At 42.7% G+C, this 26,620-nt stretch overlaps 5 protein-coding genes across 7 annotated transcripts; 1 reads left to right on the forward strand and 4 right to left on the reverse strand.

Moving 5' to 3' along the window:
• Positions 1-137: 137 nt before the first annotated feature.
• Positions 138-4,246, reverse strand: prkar2ab (protein kinase, cAMP-dependent, regulatory, type II, alpha, B). Of its 2 annotated transcripts, XM_086116886.1 has the most exons (10): positions 3,905-4,246; positions 3,793-3,828; positions 3,412-3,554; positions 2,773-2,879; positions 2,544-2,697; positions 2,353-2,454; positions 1,789-1,863; positions 1,634-1,699; positions 948-1,086; positions 138-579 (listed from the first exon to the last, which is right to left on the reverse strand). In XM_086116886.1, exons 1-10 carry the CDS (start codon positions 4,155-4,157, stop codon positions 455-457), a joined length of 1,200 nt encoding a protein of 399 aa, XP_085973012.1. In that variant the 5' UTR covers positions 4,158-4,246; the 3' UTR covers positions 138-454. The 2 variants fall into 2 exon arrangements, with proteins under 2 accessions (XP_085973012.1, XP_085973013.1); XM_086116887.1 differs by lacking the exon at positions 1,634-1,699.
• A 37-nt stretch (positions 4,247-4,283) lies between these two features.
• On the reverse strand, positions 4,284-10,323 carry slc25a20 (solute carrier family 25 member 20). The gene is made up of 10 exons (XM_086116889.1): positions 10,229-10,323; positions 10,034-10,150; positions 9,513-9,605; positions 8,672-8,799; positions 8,503-8,593; positions 7,675-7,792; positions 7,455-7,527; positions 7,238-7,347; positions 6,366-6,490; positions 4,284-5,999 (listed from the first exon to the last, which is right to left on the reverse strand). The coding sequence occupies exons 2-10, from the start codon at positions 10,136-10,138 to the stop codon at positions 5,937-5,939; spliced, it is 906 nt and encodes a 301-aa protein (XP_085973015.1). The 5' UTR covers positions 10,139-10,150; positions 10,229-10,323; the 3' UTR covers positions 4,284-5,936.
• A 525-nt stretch (positions 10,324-10,848) lies between these two features.
• Positions 10,849-19,129, reverse strand: nckipsd (NCK interacting protein with SH3 domain). Its single transcript, XM_086116882.1, has 13 exons — positions 18,738-19,129; positions 17,591-17,703; positions 16,914-17,118; positions 16,631-16,706; positions 15,722-16,218; positions 14,935-15,105; positions 14,171-14,257; positions 13,928-14,066; positions 13,762-13,842; positions 13,383-13,511; positions 13,090-13,179; positions 12,840-13,012; positions 10,849-12,239 (listed from the first exon to the last, which is right to left on the reverse strand). The coding sequence occupies exons 1-13, from the start codon at positions 18,906-18,908 to the stop codon at positions 12,015-12,017; spliced, it is 2,157 nt and encodes a 718-aa protein (XP_085973008.1). The 5' UTR covers positions 18,909-19,129; the 3' UTR covers positions 10,849-12,014.
• A 207-nt stretch (positions 19,130-19,336) lies between these two features.
• ndufaf3 (NADH:ubiquinone oxidoreductase complex assembly factor) lies at positions 19,337-21,839 on the forward strand. The gene is made up of 5 exons (XM_086116891.1): positions 19,337-19,516; positions 20,372-20,567; positions 20,642-20,708; positions 20,784-20,884; positions 20,976-21,839. Exons 1-5 carry the CDS (start codon positions 19,428-19,430, stop codon positions 21,081-21,083), a joined length of 561 nt encoding a protein of 186 aa, XP_085973017.1. The 5' UTR covers positions 19,337-19,427; the 3' UTR covers positions 21,084-21,839.
• A 363-nt stretch (positions 21,840-22,202) lies between these two features.
• On the reverse strand, positions 22,203-26,335 carry LOC147201444 (rab GDP dissociation inhibitor beta). 2 transcript variants are annotated; one of them, XM_086116885.1, is made up of 11 exons: positions 26,289-26,335; positions 25,934-26,041; positions 25,763-25,859; positions 25,543-25,677; positions 25,249-25,447; positions 25,034-25,165; positions 24,021-24,120; positions 23,766-23,937; positions 23,523-23,667; positions 23,214-23,268; positions 22,203-23,135 (listed from the first exon to the last, which is right to left on the reverse strand). In XM_086116885.1, exons 1-11 carry the CDS (start codon positions 26,328-26,330, stop codon positions 22,992-22,994), a joined length of 1,329 nt encoding a protein of 442 aa, XP_085973011.1. In that variant the 5' UTR covers positions 26,331-26,335; the 3' UTR covers positions 22,203-22,991. The 2 variants fall into 2 exon arrangements, with proteins under 2 accessions (XP_085973011.1, XP_085973009.1); XM_086116883.1 differs by having other exon boundaries at positions 23,499-23,667.
• Positions 26,336-26,620: the final 285 nt, after the last annotated feature.

Genomic DNA, 26,620 nt, shown 5'->3' on the forward strand with positions numbered 1-26,620 from the left:
GTTAAGTTTATTAATTAAACTTGTGCATTTTGCTCAAAGTTAGTGATGCTTTACAATATTGCGAAACATTATTTCTATAAAACTGGCCAATAAGCTTTGGGATAGGGTTGCTACTACTACAACAAACGCAATTATAATGGCAATTCAACATTTTATTGTCTTGTTAATTGTCATTTGCAGGTGAAAGAGCAACAACTGGAAAGTCTGACTAAGCTACGAATAAATCTGAGCTGAACTCTATCTCAAAACTTTTTTTTCAGGAAAGGAAATTGGTTTCATATAAAGGAAATAGTTTTTATTGTAGAGAACAAATCTGATCGTAATAATAGTCAAAGCCATTCGGGGATATTTCTGTGGGCCATGTTTTTTTTAAAGCCGTGTTTCTTGAGTTTCATCTGATCAACACACTAATAAAAATGGGCGGAGGAGGGGAGAACGTACTGTACAGTACATGCTAGTGTTTTAAGTCCACGCTAGAGCCAAATAATGCCACAAGCTGATCTTCATACTGGGAGATGTTCCTCTTCATGATTTCCTTACAAGGGCCCAACAAGCGTTCAAACGCCTGGATGTCAATCTCTGCAACAAACGGTAGATTCATGTCAGCATGTCTTGTAAAAATATGTGGCACAAGAAGGCATGCTGGCTTGTATATCTACACATATTAAATATACATCTAGATTTTGTATACTTTAGATACAAAGATGGTATTTTTGTGCCAACCTTTAATTTTTTAATTTTATGCTGAATGTTTTTTTTGGATTGTTATACATTTATGGCTTAGTTTTTTTTAAATACAAATATTTCCTGTGACATAATTATAACTATTATGACATTAGCGAAGGTTAGTGGTTGACTGTGTTGTGTTATGACAAATTTGGTTTTAAGTTCACAAAAAAAAAAGAGGTCAACATTAAAAAAAATAATACAAGAGGTCAAAACATTACCTAAACATTTGGTTTCTCCAATAGCATAAACGGACGCTGCTCGAGGTTTGTTGGTGACCAGTGCGAGCTCCCCAAAGTATTGTCCTCGAGAGCAACGGGCCACCTCGATCTCCGCGTCGTCCTGCTGGCCTACCTTCGTCTGGTATCAAACACACAAGTTGTGACGTGACTGCTAAAAGACCAAGTACTTGCTCCTTTACTTAAGTTAACGTAGTCTCTGAAACCTGCCTAAAAGTAAAAGTGAGAATATCCTATTTGATAACATGCCACACACACACACCCACACGTTTCATTTTAACTTTCATAGTGCTGGTAGATTTCACTGAGAGGAAAGTAAATTCACTTGCACTGCAATAAAATCATGGTGTTCCCATAGCTTTGCTAACATTAACTGAACAACAACTTCTAGGGCTAGCTAAATAACTGAAAAATTGATGTTTCTTTTGTAAAGAACTGCTAACTAATTCTGTCTCACAAGCGAAAGGAAAACAACAAAAATGCCCAACGAAAGCTGGCAAAAAGCAAAACTCGTAAATTGCGTATCTCAAAGCACCATCGTACATAAAAGATGCCTGAAAAAAATCTACCCAAGTACAGTAATGACATTTGTATTTTTTTTTACTTTCCACGACCGCTTTTTATGATGCAAGAAGTGCAACGTGGAAGCTCATAATTTTATGACTTACTTTGCTTTTGATCATGATCCTGACTTGTCCTGATTCCACGATGTAAAAACAGTCAGCTGTGTCTCCCTGTGGCCACGCGAGTGACGACTCGTTTAGTCCATTCAAACAAATTGTGCGTATGTAGCAAGTCACATTATGTACGCCCGCTATGTTACCTGCGCTATAATACGCTCTCCATCTTTGAAGCATCGCGCTCCTAGCACATCCACAATCCTCATCCTCTCCGAGAGCTGTTAAACATGGGAAAACATCAGCAATTGGAAGTCATACAAGTCTCAATTCAACCTAAATTCTGAAGAAAATAATGTCTCTAAAATTGCGCAACTTTAGACAACGGTCGCAAATTGTGTCATAGGATTAAACCTTATGCGTTTTTTTCTTCTTTCTGACTTTTTGTAACATTTATTTAAGAAGATCAGCCTAAAAAAAACCCCATCAAAATATGGGATGGGATAAAGAACATAGTGTGATTGATCGATTCATTTTCCCCGTTGACGACACTGAAGGGCTTTCCAATACACAAAGTCACGCGAAATAAGCAGACCGCTTCTTTAAAATTTTGCGATTGGCAGTCCAGGCTTCAAATGGTTGTTGATGATGGTGTTTTTTTTTTTGTAAATCGGGTTACGCATTTCAAGGCACCGTTGTAATTTATTCATTTCTCTGTATGTTATCGTTAAGCGTGCAGAAAGAGTGTTCCTAATGTTTGTGATGCAAACCTCCAGAGACTTCAGAAGGGGAACACATTCAACAAAGGCCTCATACATCCTCCTCTTCCTGGCGTTATTTTTCACAATGAGCCTGTGGAAAGTGGCCCGGTCCTGCAAGTGCACCAAACATAGCATTCATGGATCGTTTCTACACGACAAAGGTCAAGCGTGTACGGTACGCGCACGCAGTAGTTACCCACCAGGCCCCACAAGGCGCCTTCCTGTGCCGCCACGATGGTGGCAGCTCGCGGCGTGTTGTACATGAGAGCGAGCTCGCCAAAACTGCCCTTGTTGTCGTACTTTCCCACGCACTCGCTCACCCCGTCCTTCGCCACCACTATATCGTAAACGCCCCTGAGAGGAGACAAAACCTAATTCGACCGTTTTTATTTTTTCTTCAAACTTCTGAACATAAATCAAACCACTCACCTCTCTATGACATAAAAATTATCTCCATCGTCTCCTTGGTCAATGATGTGCTCCTGAGGTTTGACCTGCACCTCGAACATGCCGTCCAAAACCTCCGAGAACTGGTCCTACAGCACGTAATACTCATTAGAGGACTGCACATAATCAATACACTAACAATCACAAAAAAAAAAAAATGCTGGGTCATTTTCCTAATCCACTTTCAGGGTTGCCAAAGTTGGGTTAATTATTTGGATCGGGTTGAAGAAGGCTGAAGAGCTGAAACTCGCCACTGCTTTTGTGTACCGAAGTTGAAGTAAATTTACTGTGACGTTTGTAGAAAACATTAGTGGTGGCTGGTTGGCTCTCTGGGATTGGTGTTGAAAGTCTGGTCAGTTTGTAGGTCAGTTCTCATTTTGGCTTTACGTGACTTCAAGTATTGCATATTGATTGTATTTCTGTTTTCCCTTGTTAAACTATTGTTGATAATTACCGCGAGAAATAAGATGATCAGTGTCTTCACAAAGCTGAATTAATTACTCCTAATATATCATGGTAATATGTACTTTTTTTCTTTTTTCAAATAGGTAGCTGTTCAGTAGGTGACCCCTGACGCAATGCATGTAAAGGTCAAGCATGTCTTTTCACACGCGTGTGCACCTGCTCCAGTGTCTTAAAGAGTAAAATGTCCTTGCAGGCATCCTGAAGCCTGCGACGCTGCTCGTCCGTTTTGGGGTACACAACTCGAGGCTCGGCGTCGTCATCCTCGTCGTCGTCGTCGGGGTTGTAGGCCTCTGCGCAAACTGCATCGGCACACACACGCATTCAACTTTTTTTTTTTTTAAAAAGGAACTCATGAAAATCACGTTTGGGACGGTCAGGTTTTGGAATCTGAAGACCCAGGTAAGCATAGGGAGAAAATGGAGACTTCACACAGTTAGGCCTGATGTGACTGTTGACCTCAGAAATTTGGGGCCGATTTGGTAAACACTTCACCACCATGCTGCCCAGGCTCATGTTAAGGAATGAATTGTTACAGACCTGAAACTCTGCGGTTGTATTTACCAGCGGTGGGTTCTGCAGACATGTTATGACACCTTTTAGATAACATCAAAACAATCCAACTTAAGTACGCCGAGATTGTAATGCTCACCAACAAGCTTCTCTTCCCCCTCTTCTTTGTCATCCTGGGCACTCTCATCAGAGATTGTTGCAAAAGTGACCCCTTTCCGTGCCGCTTTGCCGCCACGCTTCTTAGCTGGCTTGTCATTCTTTCGCTTCTCCAGAATTTGCGTAAAATGCTGCACGGCAAATTCCACCAAGTCCGGCGGCCTGTTGCGAAGAACCTGCACCGTATAGCCCTGCAGCAGCTCCTTGAGACCCGCCGGAATCTCGGAATTGCTCATCTTTGGAAGTCCAGCCGGTTGTCAAAAGGTTTCGGGTGTCGTTTCCATAAAGCAAAGCATCGGACGGCCTGCTTTGCCCCCCGCATGTGAACACGCTTTGAAAAAGAAGCAGACTCCACCCTGATGCATCCATCACATTCGCTTTATTGATTTCTTTATTGAACTCAGCCGTCGGAAAGTATTGACCTCAACTTTTCCCTATTACGCATAATGAACGCCTGTCCAGTGGACACATTACAGTGAAACTAATGGCCATAGAAAGGACACAGGGAAAGCACTTTTCACACGGCAAGTAAATGTACCCAAGTGCACAAAAGTGCCATTCAACATTTCTTTTTATTCTTTGCACATTTCTAAACAGCAACATTCATGTACAGGTCAATCCCTCTCATCGGGAGTCTTTTTCTGTAGCAATGAGAGCGGGCGACGACTATTGTTGAGACGTTGACGCAAACGTGTGGACGCACAGTATAAAAACAAATGTACCTTTTCCCTGATATGTTCACTTAAGGCAGAGGGGTAAGGCACAACATGTCCAGCTCACTCCATCACTGCCTTTCACAAAAACACCGCCAAAGAAAATCAACTTTTCAAAATAAGAGCGAGACTGTATTTCCTCAAAGAGTGGCTCGACGGTTATTGAATACATTTAAGTACATTTGCCTGGTCAACTATGGATAATATAAACAATTCATATATATTTTCGACAAGAGTTTTTAATGGGCTGGGACAATATCTGGAGTGTTCTGAACTCCATACACATTAATGCAATTTCAAATAATCATAATGGCATCGTTGAGACTGTTAATTCTGGAGTATAAAAGTTAGCGTCTAAATGTAGTCCACTACATTTCATCATAAAATGTGTCAGACATGCTTCGCAAAAGGGTCACAATCATTTGATCATCCATCCATGTTCTCATCCTCTTATCCTCACAAGGGTCGCAGGCATACTGGAGCCGATCCCAGCTGTCTTCGGGGAGCAAGCGGGGGTACACCCTGAACCGGTTGCCAGCCAATCGCAGAACACACATAGACCGACAACCATCCTTGCTCCCACTTACACCTTAAGGACAATTTAGAGTATGCCATTTACCTGCCATGCACCTCTGCACTGTGAGCCGGACGTGCTAACCAGTCGACCACCCTGCCGCCTCATTTGATCATATTTTTTTTTATCATAAATAATGTTTAATTAATATATATACTGTATATATTCATATACACATCAAGTGATGTGGGATCTTTAAAAAAGTATTTTGGATAAAATAAAGAAAAACCAAGACAAAGTGGACACAAGCAAACTCGCTGTAAAATGGATGCGCGCACACACAACGCTGTCGTGGGAGCGCAGAGGGGACGAGAAAAGACACCGTCTCAATATAACGCAAGATCATTTGGGGTACGGGACAGCGACCTCGCTTGACAGCCACATCGTGGCAGCCAGGAAAAATTCACGTGCTTTGGTAGGCGTGGCGGATTACTTCAATGCTTCTGTGTGTAGACATTAATTACAGTTGCTTCTCCTTTTTCCCCAAAAAGGAAAAAAAAAAGTGGAATTACGGAGAAGAGCGTAAATGACAAACCCTGATATTAATTGAGACACGGCGCTCATTAGCGTGGAGGCCACAATTTGAGGAAATACGATTTGCTCCAAATTTCCACTAACTACAAGTTTTCAGACACAATCAAGTCGAGAAGTGGAGCTCTGTTCAAAATGATAAAAGTCCGAGTGGATGTGCGCATACTTATTATTCATGTTGTAAGAGTGGTTCCCCGTCACAGGTTGGGTGCCGCCCAGTTCAGGAATTTCATTGCGAGTTCAAATCCCAAGAAGCAAGCCTGAGGACACCGATAAAACAACAACAAAAAAAGCTTCATTAGAATGACTCAGAATCTCAGTCGCATACGTGCAGGATGTTGTTGTTGACAAATGTGGCTGTCAAGAGTAGCTTCGATTTGCATGCTAACAATTTAAAAAAAGTAAAGCTTTCCCTGTAAATACTATGCTGCTAGAACTACATCATCAGCGTTGTGCCTCAAAGCTACATGCTACCACGCGCACACTATCATTTACTCTTATTGAAAGCGGCCCTAATCTTCCATCGCTCTCAGGAGCTAAACTAACGAACACAACAAGCTTGCACTATCCGCAACACACCAAGAATTTTTGTAAAATATATAATAGGATAAAATATATGGACTCACAGCGTTTGCGGGAAAAGCTCGCAGCATGACGGCGTTGAAACCTTTATATAAGGAGCCGATGCCTTCCTCTCGGATCAGCTCGCGCAGAACATCCCGGAAGCCGTTGGGATACTTTCCCTCGGGAGCTACAGTTGATTGACACAAAGGATGAGTCGATTTTTACATGTCGTATTTTCAATGTAGATTACGAATTCCAAGAATTGCGCGAACATCATTGTAACCTTAAAAGAGGTCAAATAGGAACCGGGTCAATATTCCTAATTCGAACTATATTTGTTCAAAAGTACACAGCCGACTTGGTAACTTCACCATGTTGCCCGATGAATGCTAACATTAGCCAAAAAGAAAATGATTGAAAACATGTGGGAGCTTGACTAATATACAGTATATGCATAACTTCATACAAAAGGAAACCCCCCCCCCAAAAAAAACAATACTGATTATATTATCTTTATGAACAATTTTATTTCAAGGGGAGATTTGAATATGTTCGACGAAAGATGTAGCCGATTTTTAAGTAGTGGCAAGCATCCTGAGTCGAGGTTGAAGTCCCCCCAAAATATATTTTGTCAAAATAGTGAAATTTGGAACTCTCAAAGGCAACTTATGATGGTATTGACTCAAGTTCTAATTTGACTGTCACAGTATTGTACAATATAATAAAAAATAAAAATAATAAAAAAGGGTTCTTGCCAAAATGTTATGCTAACGGCATGTGCTTTAAGCTACCAATGCGTTTGCTTTTTTAGGCTAGCTATGCTTTACTTGTTTAAATTAAGTAATAAATTCAGTATTGTTAATTTTTTTATTCCCATATTTTGACTATCAGTCTCTGGTGGATTTGTTTAACCGGTAGGTAGCTATGTAGGTACCTGTTTGGAAACGAGACTTGAGCACGTCAGGGGGAATCGCCACGGCCCAATTAAATATTCCTGCCATCCCTCCGGCGAACAGCACACTGGGAATACTGAGTTCGTCGTGACTGGACGGGCGGGCGAGTGAATGAGAGAGAAGGAGACAGAGAGAGCCGTTTCAGGTTACGTCTCGTTTATATCCAAGAGCTGAAATGAGGCTGCCGAGAGTCCGCACCTCTTTCCTGCCGGCGTGAGGAGATTCTTCAACCACTCGTACGACATAAAGTACATGCCGCTTGCAGGAACATCTGAAATCACACACACACACACACAAAAGGTACGAGTCTTTACACACCTGATCATTGGAAATACAATGGGGATCAATCATTAAAGGCCCGACAAATGAACGTAGACGCACGAGCACAGCTTAGTTGAAAAGCAAAATAGAACAGCACCTCTCATGAGAGTCAGCGCGGTGCCTTTGTAGATTCCTCTGATGCCGGACTCCTTGTAGAGCTGCTTGACGCAATCAAGTGGCCCGTCGTACTTCACGGTCCCAGAGGAAGCCTGGATCTACACACGCGCACACACGCACACCACTTGCAACATCTTTTGATATATGCAGATCCTAATCTTAAACTTTTATTCTTTCTTTTGACTGCAATCATTCATAGTGTGATGTCTTTGAGTCACTCTAGCTTTGAATGATTTTGGAAACATCTAATTGTAATCATCCCCGCGCCCCTCCAAATTGAGTTTGCGATTTCATACGCGATGACTTCAGGTAATTGATATGATTTTGGGAACATATTCTCCGGGTTTTGCCGTTTCTGTGCAAAGCAATTGGAGTGTTACTTTGGCACAATCTGGTAGAATCTTGACGGTGTTGTCAGGTTTCGTTGATTGTTAGCGTTTTTCATCTGCGTTTGAGATGGTGTTATCGGTGGTCCTTGAGTGCACCTAGAGCACCATCAAAGGGGGAAGTTGAAAGTATGTTTCTGCTTCTATCCTGATGGGAGTTTTCGAATAGCCCGTGTAAAAAAAAAAAGCATTTATGTCAATCTGTGCTAGTGCGCATATTCATGAGCCCATGTGCGATGCCACATCAATTTGTGCTAGCATGTTATTTAGGCGATTATGCTAGCTATTGACGAGCTTGGTGGTTATGCTTTATGATCCTGTTCAGGGTTTTTTTGTTTTTTTTTTGGTGGGTCTGGAACATATTGCCCACAATCAACAGGGCTTCACTGTAAAACAAAAGGAGGAATAAGAGGTTAGCTAACCTGTAGTAGACATTTGATTCGCTCGCCAGGAGTCATGATGGCTGTGGTGAAGATGCCGGACAACATGCCCGCAGCAAACAGCTGTGGATACCTGGAGGACGGAGGCAAAAATCATCACCCTCAGTGCTAGTAACGATCAAATCACCACCGGAGCAAAGCAGTGACCTACGTGAGGATATCATCGGGACTTTTCTGCTGCAGTTTCTTGCCCAAACCGAAGCCAAAGAAACAGACGGCAAACATGGGGGTGACTCCGATGATGGGGGCTGCCATACCTTTGTACAGCCCCTTCACTCCCTGCAAAGAGCATGAAGAGTTGTGATCACCGTAAAGCAACTCACTGTGGATAACATTTCTGATAATAGTGGCTCCTGTTCTAATAAATGCCAGGTCTAGTCCAGAATTTTTAAAAAAAGCAACTGGAGAACCTTTAATGTGGTTTGTGGTTACATATTTGTTTAAGACAATGATATAAATGTAGATGTATTCAAATTTCATCCGCAGACACCAGCCATAACGAATCAAAATTCTCGGCTTCAACAATCATGTAATGAAACCGCAATCATGCTCATTAACGTAGCATGCACAGGAAGTCAGCTATCACATTTTCAGGGTTTTGTCACACCACGTTCCGCATCCACTTAAATAAACAACAGAGCTCAATTAGATTGTTAGACATAATCACTTTGTTACTCTATATACATATTGTACCGTATATATGGCACCAATACAAAACTGGGAGGGATTTTCCACCTTCAGGGTCAGTGATAATATCCAAAGAGGCAAAAGCAGCCTTGTTTTTTTTCTGCTTAACACTTATTTCAAAATGTGCTTTTGTGCCCTGAAAAGCGCCTTTTAAAAAAGAACAAAAAAAAAAGTTTAATATTGTATCTATGCATTTCTACAAATAAATTACTCACGCCTTTTATATACCTGATAATTTATGCGCTTGACCACTGTTCAAGCAAATATGGTATTCAACCTCAAGATAACGTTGCATAACTTCTTACCTCTTTAGCTAAGGTCTTTTTGAAGCAATCAATGGTCCCCGCATACAAGAGGCTCTCTCCCGGTTTGGGTTTTGGTTGAGTCTGTAAACGCACCTGGGGGAACAATTTTGCACCAAAACAGAAAAATCGCAAAGTCAGTGGCTTTACAAAGAGAAATAGGCTTGCATTTGATTGACAGAGGATGTGGAATTCGGTGTCAGACTGTGAATTTGGTGCGTGGGGCCTTCAATTGACACTAACCGACTTGAGTCACTATCATGTGACAATTATAGAATCATCATAACTAAACAAAAATTGAATGTATTACAGGATGGTGGGTGAGTCTGCAGTGTGCTGGGACGAGACACGCAGCGAGGAGTGCACGTGAATGTGGGTCAAAGTAATATATTGCATATTACTCAGGACAATTTCTTAGCAACATGGACATTTTTAGCCAGAGAGGCGTTGTCCCGGATCCTGCAGCTGTCTCTAGTGTCAACCATGAAGCGAATGTTTCATCGCATGATGCACACATGATTTACTTTAATAGTGTCGAGGGGGTGACCCGCAAAGACGAGGCAGACTCCACCGAAACCGCCAGCGAAGAAGTTCTTCACTGGGCTGATCGGCTGTGGCTGTTTGGACATTTTGACTTTCCGCTTTGGAGAAAACAAAGACAATTAGAAAGGGAGAGTCGGTATACATGCAGGGGGGAAAAGAGGGAAAAAATAGCTCACCTGGTCGGCTGCAGCTACAAGAGGAATTTTTGCAAGTGAGTAGCTGTCGAACCGCTGGACCTTTCACCCATATGTTAACCCGAACATATTTGTCTGCAACACAGCATATCCGGTGCGTCAGCGTTTGTTGTCCGGCTTTTAACTTGCCCACCAATTTTAGCATTCAGTATTTTAAAATCTATATCTATACCAGGGGTGACAAACCCATTTTCGTCGCGGGCCACATTTTAGTTACCATTTCCCTAGGAGGGCCATTATGACTGAAATCATATAAAGAAGTCAACAAGAACAGTTTATTCAACTATTGTTACAGTTACTGTCATGAGGTATTGGCAACAACAAAATGATTCCAATGTCTTATTTGTTACATGTGAGAATTTGAAATGTTGGTACATATTTTAGCAATCATCATGGAAGTTGCCATGTTTGATTTGCTTTCACGGGCCACATAAAATGATGTGGTGGGCCAGAGCTGGCCCCCGTGCCTTGAATTTGTGGGCCCTGAGTTTGACAACTGTGATCTATACAGTACACACACACATATACCGTGTATATACAGTATATATATATATATATATATATATATATATATATATATAACAAATTACTTAAGCCAGGTGCACTTTTAAAATATCTTTATTAGTCTCTTAGAGCATGTTACTTTAGTTAAGGAAGGGGAGATGTTCATCTCACTAACACTGGCTGTAAACAAACATAACTGATGAATGGATGTTTGAACGCAATACAAAAAATAAAATATTAGGTATCATTTCAGGATTACGTTTACCGTTCAAGAAACCACAGACATATATTAACTTGTAATATGACAGGACACCACCAATGACAACACAATGTAAATAAATCAAGGACATTTGTGTTAAATTATTTGATATGAATTTCAGTAAAAGGAAATGCAGCAGTTTGTTGAAGACCATGACTGCAGAACCAAGCTACAAAGCTCTATTGCATGTGAAATGCAGCACTGTGGACTAAAATGCTCCATTTTGTTAAGATATAAAGTGAACTACCCTGATGCTTGTGGTGCTTTGAGTAAGTGAGCGCACAAGACAAGGTACTTGTCGAGAAGCTTATTTGCCAGGAACACTCAACCTGTTTATCTTGTTCTACTTTTTTCCCCAATGGTGTTTGATGAAGTGATGAAGCACCTTGGGGTTGGGTGGGGTAAAGCACGTAAAGTCAGTTTCAAGAGAATATACTCTATTATTATTTTTGTAAGGAAAATACTGCTCTGAGCGCTGACACCGTCGTTACATGGCACAATCGCAAATGGTTGAGTGCATTTTGGTTAGAATATCTTCAACACGTGGTTTCCATTACTTTAATAGAAGAAAACTGGATGCATTTTACTGAGGCTCATTATTGCTTACGAGTCAAACTATGTTATTTTGGCCTATATTTCGGTATCTCAAACTTTGAACTCGCTGTTTTTGTGCATTTGTCATGCTATTCCCTCATTCAATCATAGAAACACACCATTCCCAAATAATAGTAACACATCCTACCACATCCCATGCATGCTGCAGCAGTGGACATCAAGTCCAAGGAAACACCGGCATATACCTGCATAAGTGATTACGCCTTCCACCATTCCGGGTATCACTTTTCCCTACCGCAACTCCTTGCAGTGGACTACACTGTGTGATATGAGTAATACTGAACGGGGACATAGAAAGTAGTATTTTCCATTCGCGGCATTTAAGCAACAGGGCCCAAAGTGTTATTTTTTTCCCCCTAGCAGCAACCCTTGCAATCCTGCTATGATGAGTTAGTATTGGCCCGTGCTGATCTGCGGGAACTCCTTGTAGATCTGTTGCACAATGAGCTTATCCATCTGTTTGGCCGTAGCGCTCCCTTCATCCTCCCCAGGGTCTTCCTCCTCCTTCAGTATCCTCTGCAGCGCCCCCTGCAGGTCAGAGAGCCGGTGCTGGTGCTCCAGGTAATCTGTTGAGCGCACGATGGAGTGCATGAGGGAGAGGTACTCCATCCGGAGCTTTGGATAAAGAGAGTCAAAAAGAAGAAAAGTGGAGGAAACTGTTTATATGGCAATTTGCACAGAAAAATATAAACACATTTGACAGGGTTTTTTCCAATGCAAGTATGAGACCATAATTTAAACATATTTTTGCTAAAAAGCAAATCTGTGAATTCAAACCCAAAAAAAAAACACTTTAGCAGTCTTTATTGTTTATGTATTAATATCCATAAAAATTCCATAAGTGTGTCACATTTTATTATATTTGATTCTGAATATCAACACCTGTCTTTGCTGATTCGGTTTCACTGCTTTTCCATCTATTCATTTTCTATACTGACTATTGTAATGGTCACAGGGAGCCGTCGGTGATTATATATTGTCATTATTTTTATGATGATGATGATTATTATTATTGTGAGGTATGCAGGATCCATTTTGACCGTTTTTAAACAAAGATGACTTTGAAGCTTGAGACTGACTAGTCGCTATCTTGGCATGAGACAAAAACTTTTTATCTTTTTCAAATAGCATAACATTTCTGAGTCGATTTTAAGACACAGGGCCTGGAAATTATCAGAGTGATTTTATGCAACTTTTAGTGTCTCCCCAGCTCACCTTGTCTCCTGGTGAAAGGTCAGAGATCTGCCGCACCGCTATGTCAATCATCACCATCATGTCGGTGCGGTAAAAGATGTCGGCCGTCTCTTGACTGGCGAAGACATCCTGCAGGAACTTGAGCACGGCGTGAGGCGCGGGAGGCATGTGCTTGAACATACACACGGGGTCGTCTGCACAGGAGTGAATATATAATGATGTTGGTGGTGTGTAAGACAGGAGGACGGACGGCGGTAAAGCGATCAGGTACCTCCTCGGTTGAGGAGCAGCAGCACTTTTTCGGACAGAACTTTGACATTCTTCTTCCTCAGCTGCTGCATGATGGCGTTGTTGCTCGGCGCTGCGTGACAAAGACGCGCCGGGAAATGAGTCGGAGAGATGTAGGCAAAGAGAGAGAACCTAACGGAGTGAAAACTGAATTCCGAGCTACAGGACCTCGAGGGGTATCTGAATTTGGTTCCACTCTGATGATCAGCCAATGAAATGCAGACCCCCAATTGTAAACGTTGATGCGGACAAAATGTGCACGCTGTCGGCGGTCACCTGTATGGTGGAGGTTGAAGGCCAGCAGCAGGTTGAGGAAGAGGTCAGGCAACTGCTCCGTGGGGTCCGAGGGATGTCCGTCTTCCACCACATCCAGCAGGAACTGAACAAAGTCGCCATTCAAGTGCTCTGAACGCGTGGAGCGAGATGACCACGTCAAAACGACAGCACGCATACTGCATATTGCAACACGGTCACGCATCAGCAGCGGCCAAATGCCACTGAGACAATTTTAAGTACCTTGGCACACATGGTGCCCTTGTTTTTTTTAATGCATGCTAGACAGGTTTAACAGTGTATATGACCAAAAACAACTCTACTGTCAGTGTAAAGCCCTCACGTACATTCTTATCATACTTCTCATGAACAAGACTCTTACCATAGTGATGATATGGCACCTGTTCCCCCATTGAGAAAATCATAGTAAGTACCAAGGCTGTGTAACACATCTTCTGGTGCTCTGAGCAATGTGATACGGACAACACATATTAGTAATTGAATAGTTTGTATACGCTGGAACACAAAAGGAATAATCGCCCACCGACCTTGCGCGTTGGTCTGTAAGTCCCTGGCGAGCTCCATCGGGAGGATGGAGTTGAGGAGGGTGGAGATGAGAGAAGCGTCAAGGCTGCACATGGCGCCAAACACTTTCAGCAGCAGCAGCCGCAAAGACACGCGAAGCTCCTAAACGGTGATGGGAAAATCAATCGTGAACCAAGGGCGTATATATACACCGTTGCCATGACGAGCGAGTTTTCACTGGTGATTACTGAAGATGTTATTCTTACCATCTGATAATAGGAAACCAGGGAGTGCACATTCTCATAGTCGCTGGACTTGCACATCCTCTTACACACCTCGGGATCTGCATCAGTCTTTAAAAAGAAAAAAGATTTTATTTGTACGAGCAATAATACACAGCACTTACTTCCCTTCCCGCTGTAATCTGTTCATTGGTTGAAGTCCCCGAGCATGCCCGAAGATCTTTGGATGCATTAAAAATGCTCGTCTGAGCATCCCAGCTTGATTGTGGGTTTTAGTCGGTAGGAAAATGCCAAGGCAAAAGAATTTGGCAGACTGTCAAAGTTGACTGAGTCAGCCTTTAATAACATAGTCGGATCTGTAAACTGGCCTGTCTGACCCCATCAGTCATGTCTGGTATTTCCAGCAGGATGTGTGTCCCGTGTGCGGATTATACGTTCATCTGACTGAAACGCTTTCATTAGACCGTACGAGGGAATAAGAGGTTGCGGAGTAGCTTTGCTTCATTTGAAACTTCAACACTGCACTTCACCAGACGAACACCATATCCACAACCTAGCTTGTTGGTGGCCGCATCATGCTTTGGTCATGGCGTAAATTAAACATCAAGACACTTTTCTAATTAGACGGTGCTTTGCCGCCAAATTGATGTCATCTTTGGCTGTTTCAGAAAAAAAGTGATAAGGTGAATTTGGGAATACGTGTACTGAATTAATTACCGTACTGCCATGCAGTCATTTAGCCATCTAGGAGTAAGTGACAATCACACGCTGGTGTTCATGCACCTTACCAGTATCTTGAGAAGCTCCTCGAGGTAACACGCAATGAGGGCGTGGTCTTCGTGGAGCGCCCAGCTGCGCTGCTGGGAGTCGTCCCGGTGGCGGGCCAGGTCGCCGAAGATGACTTCCAGCCGTTGCTCGTCGTGACACAGCTGACCTCGTGGCAACGTAGCCCCCAGGTCCTGCACGGATATGAGAGGGAGTCACATGATGAGGCCTTGTCCACATTTTGCAGCCCTTTTTTTCCTCACAGTGTTTTTTTTAAGAGTCATTAAAGCTGGAAGGGCTTCTGGGTTACAGGTGAAAGCTTTTCGGCGATGCATACATTTAAACTTATCTTATTTTCTGTATAATCTCCGTTCGCAAAATCCCCCAAAACAGGGCAAACAGCATGGATGGATTTAGTTCCGCCTTAAAGGTTTCCAGTGCATTTCTGTCTGTCAGTGGTACGGTATCTCTTTCTAAGTAACTATCCTCTTAATTTGTTTAGATTCTCTGTCAAATGTCATTAGATCCAGTTGCAATGTGTTGTGCTTATGTACGATCTTGTTACATCTTGTTCCTCTGGAACGACAGTTGACAAATATTTAAGCCTCGGTGCGGGTCAAATGTCTCGTGTGTCAACTTTGACACAGCAGAGCAGGGGAAATGAGTGGCTGACATGATAAACACCCCACAAAGTTCTCACAGCTAAAAGCAGCTTCAGCTGAAATCCTAAACGGCAGCCGTGTTCTCTTTTGAGCGTACAAGGGGGCCGCGACACCAGAGCGCACGTGACGCAAAGAAAACAAGTCTAACCTTGCTCTCCACCAGCGACAGGAGAACTCGCTCCAGGGCGGAGGAGCAATGAGGCAGGGTGGTCTGGAGGTGGCCCACCACCACCCCGACGGCGACTCGCGACAGCTCGTAACTTAAGCCCGTGTTCTTCCGCACCAGCTCGATCAGTTCGGCCCCGATGCTTGGTGGAACTGGTTCAGAGGAACTGGAGCTGTCGGGGTGGCTTTCGGCAACTGACGGTGGGGCGACCGGCCACTCGTTCTCCGGATGCTCCTCCTCGGCGGCGGGGGGCTGAGGAGGCTGTGGCGCCGGGCTCTTCTTGGCTGGGGCTGACTGAGTGGGAGACTCTGAAGGCGCGGCGGGCTTAACGCGGGATGGTATCGGGGGAGGTGGGGTGCTGGAAACGCTTGGCAGGCTGACGTCGGACGACACCGCAGACTCTAAAGAGGTGCTGCTGATTGTGAGGGAGGGGACCGGGGATGGAGGGAGAGAAGACAATCTGGAAGGGATGTCCAGTTCTGCAGAAGAGGAGAGAGCAAGCACCTCTTAGGCAACGATGAAGGTTATTAAACAAAGTAGTTAATGAAAAATACCCCCCGCCCCCCCAAAAAATATATACACTGTGTGTGTGTATATATATATATATATATATATATATATTTTAATAAATAAAAAGAAGAGATAAATAATGACAAAAATAAACAAAATAAATAAATTTTTAAAAACATTTTGGGGAAAAAATTAAAACAAATGAAAACAAGCAATCCCACTCTACAAATGTATTAAAACTAACTACATTCCAAAAACAAAAGTTCAAAACAAAAGAAAAACTAGATGGGGGAAAATTCTATTATGAACAGAGTGTTTTTGCAGCAGGGCCTGATTATTCTAATCATCGGTGAGAAACCTATTATGCCGTCGCCCACTGACCTGGACGCCGGCTGTTGCGCTGTTTCTCAGGTGGCGGTGGCGTGATTGGAGCGGCGCGGCGAGGCTGCGGGGGCACCTGCAGGGACGGATGCAGGCAAGAGTGAATAAACACGAAGTCCCATCAGTTTCATTTTGAAGCCGGAATTCAACTGTATATTTGAGCAAACATGGTTGTAAAAACAGTGAGCCAGGTTTGTTCGAAACAGGGGTCCACCAACATGTGCTTCGACGCCGGAGCCACCATAACAGAAGGCAAACAGACAATTAATTCAATTAATGTCACCTGATAAAAGCCCGGCTCTCCTTGCATGTTGTCCATGCTTCCTGATAAGGGAATGCCTCCCTGTCTTACGTAGTCTCGGTGAAGACCGTTGTGCAGGGGAGGAGTTTGGCTGAGAGATATTTCACTGTTGGATGCCGGGAGGCCTTGCGAGTGTCCTGCTACGCTCCGCCGTGCAAGCGTCTCCTTTCTGTGATGGATCAACTTTCTAGAACAGAATGACAAACTTTGCTGGAATTCCAATTCAACGTGTCGGGCGACGTGGAAATGTCATTGGCACTATTCTGCAATCGTTGAAATTGGTGTAGTAGCATTGCAATTCCTCAATGGATTCAAACTTCAGCATGAACTTTGTATGGGGTTCATCAGAAACTTCAAATGGTGCAAAGTGTGTGCTGACTCACATTTAACATGACTTTGAATGTGACTCGTTAATTCGGATCACTTCTGATTACATCCCGTCTCTAAATAATTTAAGTTTGCTATCAACTGAATTGTTCAGGTTATAGGTCACATTAATAGAGGAAAATGTGTTTATCATGGGTCGTTTTTAAAAATGTTTATACATCGCAGAAAGCTGGCACTTCAACGGGGGTGTGTACACTTTTTATGGCCACTTTTGCTTGTTTAACAGGTAAACATGTTAAACGGTGCCTGTAGTGTAGAACATTTCTACTCACTGGAGGACATCCCGCTGTTCCAGATTGTATTTTCCTCCATTTTTTAAGGCAATATTGTGGATGCCTTCAATGGCTCTGTCAATGGACTGCAACACTTCATCTTGCTCTGGAGCCTGGAGACCAGAAGGAAAAAAATAAAAGAAATCGAAAATGAGGATCTGTGGAAATTAAATATTGACTCATGTTTGCATAAAACTTTAAACACAACAGAGCAAAATTCTCGCCTTCGGCTGTGTGTGTGTGTGTGTGGGGGGGGGGGTGTAGGAAAGAGAAACTGGGTCAGTTATCTAACAAAAAAAAGCAGCCTTTCAGCGAGTGTCACACATGCTCAGCAAGATTCCAAATTGGAGCTCATTGATGCTCCACAGCCAATGCGGAGGAAGCATTCATTCCTGAATGGCGCAGGTCACATGCTGGGGCTAGTTCACTGATGAATGCATCCCTGGAAGAACGCACATATGGGAAGGACTGACTGTAAGGAAAACATACTATTTAGGAGACGAATGCGAGTTGGCTGGGATCTACAGATGAAGGGATAGTTAAAAAATATATTCCAGTCATCCATTTTTTATAGTTCTTGTCCTCATTAGAGTCGCAGCTGAGCTGGAGCCGATCCCACCTCACTTGAGGTGAGGGGCAGTGTATGCCCTAATGTGTTTTAAAAAAAAATCTGTATATCTTCTTATTATTCTCTCTTCTTCTCTATTTATTGCTCTTATTGTAATTATCTCTTGAATGCCTTATTTTTTTCATGTGTTTGTTATCGGACTTTGATTCTTTAACTAGTATCCAATGTGAACATCAATAACAATGGAAAGAATCACAGCAAAAAAAAAAAAAATACTGTTCATATATTTCATGACATTTACCTAATATGAACAATATTTTCCAGTACAACCTCTTACCCACCAGTCTGTAAACAACACTGCACGACTCTCTTTCTGGACATTATTTCAGACACATTTTCGTCGTCTTGGGGTGGAGTTTAGTCGATAGGCATTTGTCTAACAATTACTGCGCATTTACGACGATGACTGCTTTGAAACTAGTCCTGATGAATCCCAACCCCTCCCGTGAACGATCCACGGGGATCTGTCGTCTGTGCTCCATTCAGCAGATTCATCCGAGGGTGGGACGTGGTGTCTACCTGAATCTTTTCGATGTACGAGGAGGGGATGTAGCCGGTCTCCCCCGAGCTGCAGCGTGAGCCAAGCCACCAGTGTTTGTTGCTCCTCTCCAGGATTAGGAAGCTCTCTCCCGCCGCGAAGTGCAGCGAGTTGGGCTCCGCCGATCGGAAGGCGTACAGGGACCGGTACATGTTGTTGGTCAGCACTTGGACGCCACGAAACGAAGCCAAAGTGTATGGAAACCTTAGTGGGGTGATAAAAAGTCCCTGAGAGGGAATGAGTGACCTTTTCGGAGTGTTCTTGAAAAGACTACGAAGGAGGCATGGCCCCCATGGATTCCTCCTGTCTATTTACAATGCGGTTTAAGATCTGATCACCTGACCTGAGGCTGTTACCGTTCAACGTCGCTAGGAGCGCTCTTGAGATAAGAAACGCCCTTAGTCTTGTTAATCAAAAGCAGAGCCACTCGTCTTTTTTAATAGTTTTGTTTGTGGACCTGATTAGTTGTACAGTATACATCTATAGATTTATATCTTCCAAGTATTATAAATCAAAGTATTCAAACACACATTTTGCGAAGATAGTTTGTACCGAAAAATTAACACAAAAAAACACATAAATAAACGTGAATAGATCGATTTGTATGCCTTAACCAGTACCGGGAGAGATTTGTGGTGTCACACTGGTTATCGTCCCCCGCTGCTGTCAACATGACCGGTGTGGTTTGTGCCAAAATCCTCCTTCAGAGATCATTACCAAGGTTAATCTTCTCTTCCAGAACAACACCGACTTTCCTCAGGTACGACTCAATTTATTTAAACGATTTTGTTGCGATTTTAAGTCACACGCAAGAAGAATTAAACTCCGCCGTGTCATTTTGTCCTTCCTCTGTGGGAACTCGTCTCGTTATAAAACACAGTAGTCGACTTCAAAATACATATATCTTTTTTTCCATTGTTGGCGAATTAAAATATAAGAAAATGCTGTTAAATATTTTATATAATTATCAGATATTAAATAGACTATTGGGTGCATTAGGACACTTTCTCATGCCATTGGCATGCCATAACCTATATTAACATATTTTGCTGTGTTGGATCAATGCGAATCGTTAAAATGACTAAACCTAAATTTCTAACACCTATCCTAAATATTACCTTAATTCAACTTTGTATGAATGAAAAACAATTGTTATTATGACTTAACTACGGTCAATTCTGCTCTTTGACACAGATTGTGTGCTGTATGTTTTTTGTAGACCTTGCGGTCCCGCCGTATTTTAGAAGATATTAATTAGTTCTTTAATTTAGTAAATGTGTAATCATCCATACGCGTTTGAATGTGCGCTATAACAGATCAGTCACAGTCATTAATTACAGTATATACTGTACTGTACTGGATTTCGATACCTGCTTTGTGTTTGGCTCCACCTAGTGGAAATCAAAGTAACGACGTTCTCTGCCCACTTAATCCAAGGTTCAGGTGTACTCAGAAAAGTACCCTGATTTGTATCATGCCAGTAAAAATGATCAGTGCATTCAATCCAGAGTACGTTTTTCTGCAAAAGACACAAAGTGGTGACTAAGGGAATAAATAATACTACAACCATGTTCTCATGTATGTAAGGGGGCTGTTGTCACCACGTTTCTTGCAGTCCATTTCTGTCGCGGGGACACCGTTTGGGTCCGAGTGATGATGATATGTATCAGCGTACCACAGTGTCAGTTATGAAAAAGGAGCCAGGAAGCGGTATCATGATCCTCAGCTACAGCCCCCAAGGATTCAACATTGATGGCAACAAAGTGTTTGGGCCCTGCGCAGTGCTCCCTCCTTCCATCCTGCAATGGAAGGTGCATTAAAATCCACATTGTACTCAATGTAATATATCATATCATCAATATGAAAAATATTTCCCACTTTGCAGGTTGGGAATGCTAAAGATATCACAGAAGAAAGTGTGTCACTTTTCCATATGATCGTACCCCAAATTGGTAAAAGTTCAAGTTTATCAGTTCACGAGAACTCCTAAGATACTGTGCATCATGTCTGGTATTTTACTTTTGTAGAAATTCTGGTCCTGGGTACGGGCGCACGAATCGAACGCATTCATCCCTCGGTTCTGGCTCTTCTTCAGAGCAAAGGCATCGCAGTGGAGGTGCAAGACACGGTAAAGTTCATCCACCACAACAGTGTTAGTGTCAACAAGGGTTAGGAACATTCACAGTCAAACTTTCCATCTCGACTGTTTTGTTTTTCAGCCAAACGCATGTGCAACCTTCAACTTCCTGATAAATGAAAACAGGATAGCAGCTGCCGGTCTGATCCCTCCGTCCACCCGCACAGCACCGGAGATGAAGCAGGAGTAGGTGACCTTGCGTAAAGCGCACTTGAGAACTGTTCCCAAATGATCATGGTTCATCAATCCTTTTGGGCCTGTATCATTTACTCACCAAGCTTCTCAAAGTGAGATTCACCAATCGGCCGTTATAAGCGATGAAACTCAATGAACTGAAATGTGGCTGCTTGGAAAAACTCACTTGAAATCCGTTGAACATTTGCAAGACTGGGATTTGAATTTCTGCTTGTAAATAAGCCATGTGTTACGTGTCTAAATTATACACTTAAACATGTTGTATGCGTGAGAATAATTTACAGTGTGTGTACTGTATTGTGCTTGTTGCCTCGTCACCATTCGGCAGCATTGATCACTTATGTGCTCTCAGTGTATTTCCACTTACCCCTCCACTATGCCAGGCAATCACAAGGCTGCCCGAATGACTCATGGCGAAACTGTTCGCAACACGCCCATACAAGACTTGAGCACTTTAACTTGAGCTTTTGTTTCTGACTCTGACCTCACTACCTCGTCCTCCCACAAATCGTCCTCGTTCTGCCCCCGACTAGGAGTTCCGCCTTAACCCATTTGGCTGCCCCTGTGGCTATTTGGTGTTGTGCTACAAACCACAGCAAAGTGAGTTTTCCTGTTAGTGGATTACAGAGTATCACAAGACTGAGGTCGCGACCCCTTCCCAATCTTCAAAGACAGATTTTTGAAGTTAGCCGCATTGCCGCTCCTCTGTTTGTTGCTGGACTGGGTCGCGGTTATTAAAAGTAAATTCCAACTCTGTGGTCCCATATAATGCATCTGGATTCTACACCCGCCTTTGTCAGTAATTTCCAAGATATCACATTAGTTGTATTTGTGGATAAAATTGACCTCACACATAATGAATAGCTCTCTAAATGTATGCTGTACCACTTAACAGTGTTGATATTTTTAGAAAAAGTTGATTCATTTTGTTATTTAGTTTGACACCATGATACTAAATGGCTTCGAATCATTAGGAAAAAACAGTGAGGGTCATCCCTGCTTGCCAAATAGTGAGCCATTTGTTCCAAACTACCACAATAGAGCAGTATAAAGTGTGATGGTTGCGTGTTGCCAAATACTGAGCCAACAATACAAAAGGATTTCTCACATAAAAAGGAATGTATTTTTGAACGATTTATGGGCCATTCATGAGGGTAACTTGATTGAAAAGAAGGTACAACATATCTATTTAAAGAGGTCTCGGGAGAAGAGACAGAAATAAGAATCACGTGAAAAAGGACAACGAAGACAAAACCCACTGATGCTTCGTCAAAGGTGCGGTCCACCTTTCTACCTCAGTCGCTACTTCAGTCGATCGTGTCGACTGTCCTTGACTTGCCTAAGCCTCTTACGCTTGCCCATCCGGCACCACTGTGTGTGTGAAGCACATGACACCATTCAACGGCTTTGTCCTTGTCACACATAAGCTGCGACAGAATCTATTAATCCTCCGCATTCATCTCATCGCCAGACACCAGGCTTTGTGCGCCGGGCCCAAGTCGGCAGGGAGACCTTTTCAATCCCTTTTGTGTCCCCTTGGCTGCAGAGATGGTGACACCCACTAAAACCATTTCCCCCTCCGCTGTCTACCTGAAAAGCATGTTTGAGTTAATTTCCTTTTTACAGTAAAAGTGGGCTGCATAAAATAGGAGCTTTATATGCTTTAATCCCTAACAATAGGAAAAAAATTGCCTCTCAAATGTTGTTCGGGCGACTGCGGATTTGTGATCTTGTGGACACACCTCGACTGTCGCACAAGGATTGCCATATTTCCAGTGTTTCAAGATATCTTGTTCCAAAGATTTTCTGTTGAGCTTTTTTTTTTTAAAGCATGCATTCCATAAAATTGGAAATAATAATACAATAACAATCCTAATAATTAACAACCTTATCGATGAAAAGGTCAGTCTTCATTTGAGCTGCGTGACGGATGCCTGTGTGAGGTGAAGCAGAAGTCGGTGCCAGTGATACGACGGTACATGTCCTTAATATCCGCACACTCGCTCTCAAAGTGGTTGGTTTCATCATATGAGCGAGACACAAAAATCTGAACGGGGAAAAAAAAGTTGTTGTCAACACACTTTCTCCCCCCGGCCCCTTGTAACTAAGAGGTGTCTTACTGTACCTGACTCCTGTTTCCATCATCATTGGGAACAAGCAGTTTCTTGACTGAAACAAATCTTGAGTTAAAAAAAAACAAACAGGAAATCACATAATGAGAAGACAGGTAATTTACATATGGAGCTAAATCATATTAGAAATTGTTGAATTCAAGTGCTCAACCCAATTATTATTATTTTTATGATCCATGACGTCTACAGTGAAATTGCATTTGGCTGACAATTCTCTATGAATTCACGCCTCTGTCAACCCACACAATCACCCGATAGACAGTTTGAATATCTCTTACACAGTCACTTGAATTCTGACCCACTTTTGCATGATGGGCTCCAGAAGATCCAGGCCTGGCTGCACTTCTTTCTCTGGTTGGGTGGTTTCAACAGCTGTGCTCACTGTAGCGATATAAAACCCATCCGAGGCCACGTTGTGCGCGTAGGACACAACAGATATGAAGATGTCTGCATCGGGTCGCGGGGATTATTGCGGTCATGAGATATGATTATTATTTTATTTTATTTTTTAATGAAGTGCATGCAATTTTTGGAAGACAACACACCAGACTTTCTGCCGAGTTGTGTTTGAGGGATGACGATCCGGCATGATTTGGCCTCCTGTGTGTTTTTCACAGGATGATTTAACAAACAGATGACCCTGATGACTCGCCCCACTTTCCTCACTCGGTGGGGGACGTAGCTGGGGTCGCAGATAAGTTGTTTGCATTGGAACAACTGGAGAACAACAAAAAGAAAAAGAACTAAATAAAAAAATCTTTATGGGCCACTGGGCGATTGCCAATCTGGGGCACACTTGCCTTCCCTTCAGATTTGACGGCTGTCACTTTGCCGTCGTCCAACACAATCTCATCCACCGTTTGGTGAGGCAGGAAAGTTCCTCCGTAGTCTGCACTCAATCTGAAGTGCAAATTTATAAATACATTTGTGACAGTTAGAGGCCATGTAGGGGCACAAGTATTAGGGCAATGCAAAACTTTGCGAGGGAACGCAATACTTTGCGAGGTAATGCAAAGTTTTTGCGAGGGAATGCAAAGATTGCGCTCCCTCGCAAAGATTGCATTCCGTCGCAAAGATTGCGAGATTTCACAATCTTTTTTTTAATGGCGTTGGCGTACTTCCGGGTCATCGTCTCGGTAACTGAAAACAACAAACATGGCGTGTTTTCACAAGTTAACGAGTTTTATCGACTATTACTTTGATAATCGGCTTGAAATACAAAGACATTAAATCTGTTCTTGATTCTCCTCCATGATTCTCTCCTTTCTCTCAATCAGTCTTGCATGAGAGTGAAGTGGACATTAGCCAAGCTGACCCTGAAGTACAAAATCGCGCATTTAAAAAAAAGCGTTTCCCCCCCAAAAAAGATCGCGATATCTCGCATTCTTTGCGAGGGAATGCAAATTTTGCGAGGGAATGTAAAGTTTTTTGTTTTTTCTTCCATGTCCCTTAGGGGCTCCGTAAAAAACAAAGGGTAGCGGTTGTCTAAACTCTTATTTCTTTGTTGTGAAATGCTGTAAAGCCACGTTTCACAAAAGCAAAACATAAAATATTTCGATGAACTGCCATTCTTAAAATGTTATCAACATTTGTGTTCTTTCAATTTCGAGTTCACCCAACTATTTTCTTTTCTTTACAGTTACATAAGAAGGAATTTGCAGTTTGTGTCGGTCGGAATTTAGTTTCTCCATTCCAGTAGAACAGTTGACGTTGACTCACGATCTGCTTTCTAGTTCAACCCAAAGATGTTTGTTGTGGTTCAGGTCTCGCAATAGTTTTGTCCATACTACGAAACATTACGTCAAAGTGTTACCTCGCAAATCCTTGCGGTACTTCTGCCAATCCAAACACAGGGTAGAGGTAGGGGCTGGTGTTGTGGCGAGCCAGAGATTCCGCATACAATCTGATCCGCTTAATGGTCTCCACACAGGGTTGGTCCAGATAACTACCAAATACACAAGGATAGATTTGATTTGATTTTAAGAAAGAAAAAAAAAAAAGAATTTGGTCCTGCCATGTGTGACCAACCTCTCGCTGCTGTGCAAGGCTATGGCATGACCTATGAACTCCACAACGTCCAGTCCGAGATCGAAGTGACAGAAGAGATCTCGGGTTGTGGTTTGGTCCAGGTCGATGTCCTGATGTGTGCGAGGTTTTCTCACGTCAAAGTTCTGGACGAAAAGCAACAACTTTCTGAACCTCCTCTTGTCAAACATGCCCATTAGATCTGAAAAATATGTTTAAGACATTTAATGCCAAGACTGTACAGTTATGAAAAGCTATTGTAAGCTTTGTAATGCTGTAAGGTGCGCATCAACTGACCTGAAGTATGCGTGTCTTCCTCAGTCGCGGGGACCTTGTGCAGTTTGCCTGCTTTGGACACGTAATTCCCTTCCACCACTCTGAAGTCCAGATAGCGAGTCACGTCAGTCAGTACCAACATTTTCACCAGGTCACCTAATGCAGCCACGCACACAGCATGAAATGATGACATGAAAAAAAAAAGCCCAAAAGCCTCTTCTCTGTCATAACAAGCCATTACCATTGGCAAGGAAAAACTTGGGGATAAGATCAACGTTCCACTCTTTACCCCGAACAGAAGACGTGACAGAACACGGGAGCTTGAACCTCCTGTACAGCTGTAAAGTCAATTTGACACATAAGTAACAGAAATAATGTAAAAATGCATGCGCTTCTGTTTGGGTGGGCACACCTCCTCAAGGGGAGAGATTGACGCACTCTCTCCTCCGCAGTAAGCATTCTTGTCAATATGAAGGACTTTTTTGCCATTAAGTGACAATAAACCTGAAAGGACACATTCCTGCGAGAGACAGGCCGGGGACAGAAGAAGTCAAATGATGCACTCATGGTTAAAATTTGGATTATTGTACATTGTGTTACTGTATGTATTTCCATGGTCACGGTCGGATGCGTATTTAACATCTCCAGTTCACAAAACTCCAGGACTTTACCTCCTCTTACAGCTCAAGTTGAAACATAAAATCATCCATGTTGAAACCTACAAACTGACCCCATGTATTTGCATATCTAACAGAAAATTCTCCTACCTTCAGCCCAGTTCCAAGCACTATAATGTCATACTCCTGCATCTTAACAGTCTCACTCTTTCTGAGTAAATGATATCAGGATGGTCAGTGGTGGTAATTGCTTTGCAGTAATCTGCTTACACGTGGCACATCCATGTATGAATGAGTGTGTGTGTCTGAGTGTTTTGAAAGGCGCTTATAAATAAAATGTATTATTATTATTATTATCAACCATCCATCCATCCATCCATCCATCATCTACCGCTTATCCGGGGCCGGGTCGCGGGGGCAACAGCTTTAGCAGGGAAGCCCAGACTTCCCTCTCCCTAGCTACTTCTTCCAGCTCTCCCCGG

This window comes from Hippocampus guttulatus, chromosome 8 (assembly GCF_054856545.1).
Source record: "Hippocampus guttulatus isolate MCC_2025c chromosome 8, RoL_Hgut_1.0, whole genome shotgun sequence".
Lineage (NCBI taxonomy): Eukaryota > Metazoa > Chordata > Actinopteri > Syngnathiformes > Syngnathidae > Hippocampus > Hippocampus guttulatus.

What these genes read in the sequence shown, in the direction of transcription:
- prkar2ab (XM_086116886.1), bottom strand. Translation starts at nt 4,157, where the DNA reads ATGAGCAATTCCGAGATTCCGGCGGGTCTCAAGGAGCTGCTGCAGGGC. An exon ending in GGGGGAAGAGAAGCTTGTTG is followed by an intron (nt 3,829 to 3,904) that starts GTGAGCATTACA and finishes ACATGTCTGCAG; the next exon opens with AACCCACCGCTGGTAAATAC. An exon ending in GGATCATGATCAAAAGCAAA is followed by an intron (nt 1,087 to 1,633) that starts GTAAGTCATAAA and finishes GTTTGATACCAG; the next exon opens with ACGAAGGTAGGCCAGCAGGA.
- slc25a20 (XM_086116889.1), bottom strand. Translation starts at nt 10,138, where the DNA reads ATGTCCAAACAGCCACAGCCGATCAGCCCAGTGAAGAACTTCTTCGCT. An exon ending in AAAAGACCTTAGCTAAAGAG is followed by an intron (nt 8,800 to 9,512) that starts GTAAGAAGTTAT and finishes TGCTCTTTGCAG; the next exon opens with GGAGTGAAGGGGCTGTACAA. An exon ending in CAAGTCTCGTTTCCAAACAG is followed by an intron (nt 6,491 to 7,237) that starts GTACCTACATAG and finishes AATCAACTGTAG; the next exon opens with CTCCCGAGGGAAAGTATCCC.
- nckipsd (XM_086116882.1), bottom strand. Translation starts at nt 18,908, where the DNA reads ATGTACCGGTCCCTGTACGCCTTCCGATCGGCGGAGCCCAACTCGCTG. An exon ending in GGTGCCATATCATCACTATG is followed by an intron (nt 13,512 to 13,761) that starts GTAAGAGTCTTG and finishes CCACGCGTTCAG; the next exon opens with AGCACTTGAATGGCGACTTT. An exon ending in ACCTTTCACCAGGAGACAAG is followed by an intron (nt 12,240 to 12,839) that starts GTGAGCTGGGGA and finishes CTTTATCCAAAG; the next exon opens with CTCCGGATGGAGTACCTCTC.
- ndufaf3 (XM_086116891.1), top strand. Translation starts at nt 19,428, where the DNA reads ATGACCGGTGTGGTTTGTGCCAAAATCCTCCTTCAGAGATCATTACCA. An exon ending in CTTCCATCCTGCAATGGAAG is followed by an intron (nt 20,568 to 20,641) that starts GTGCATTAAAAT and finishes CCCACTTTGCAG; the next exon opens with GTTGGGAATGCTAAAGATAT. An exon ending in TATGATCGTACCCCAAATTG is followed by an intron (nt 20,709 to 20,783) that starts GTAAAAGTTCAA and finishes TTACTTTTGTAG; the next exon opens with AAATTCTGGTCCTGGGTACG.
- LOC147201444 (XM_086116883.1), bottom strand. Translation starts at nt 26,330, where the DNA reads ATGCAGGAGTATGACATTATAGTGCTTGGAACTGGGCTGAAG. An exon ending in TGCTTGGAACTGGGCTGAAG is followed by an intron (nt 26,042 to 26,288) that starts GTAGGAGAATTT and finishes TGTCTCTCGCAG; the next exon opens with GAATGTGTCCTTTCAGGTTT. An exon ending in GCCTTGCACAGCAGCGAGAG is followed by an intron (nt 25,166 to 25,248) that starts GTTGGTCACACA and finishes TGTATTTGGTAG; the next exon opens with TTATCTGGACCAACCCTGTG.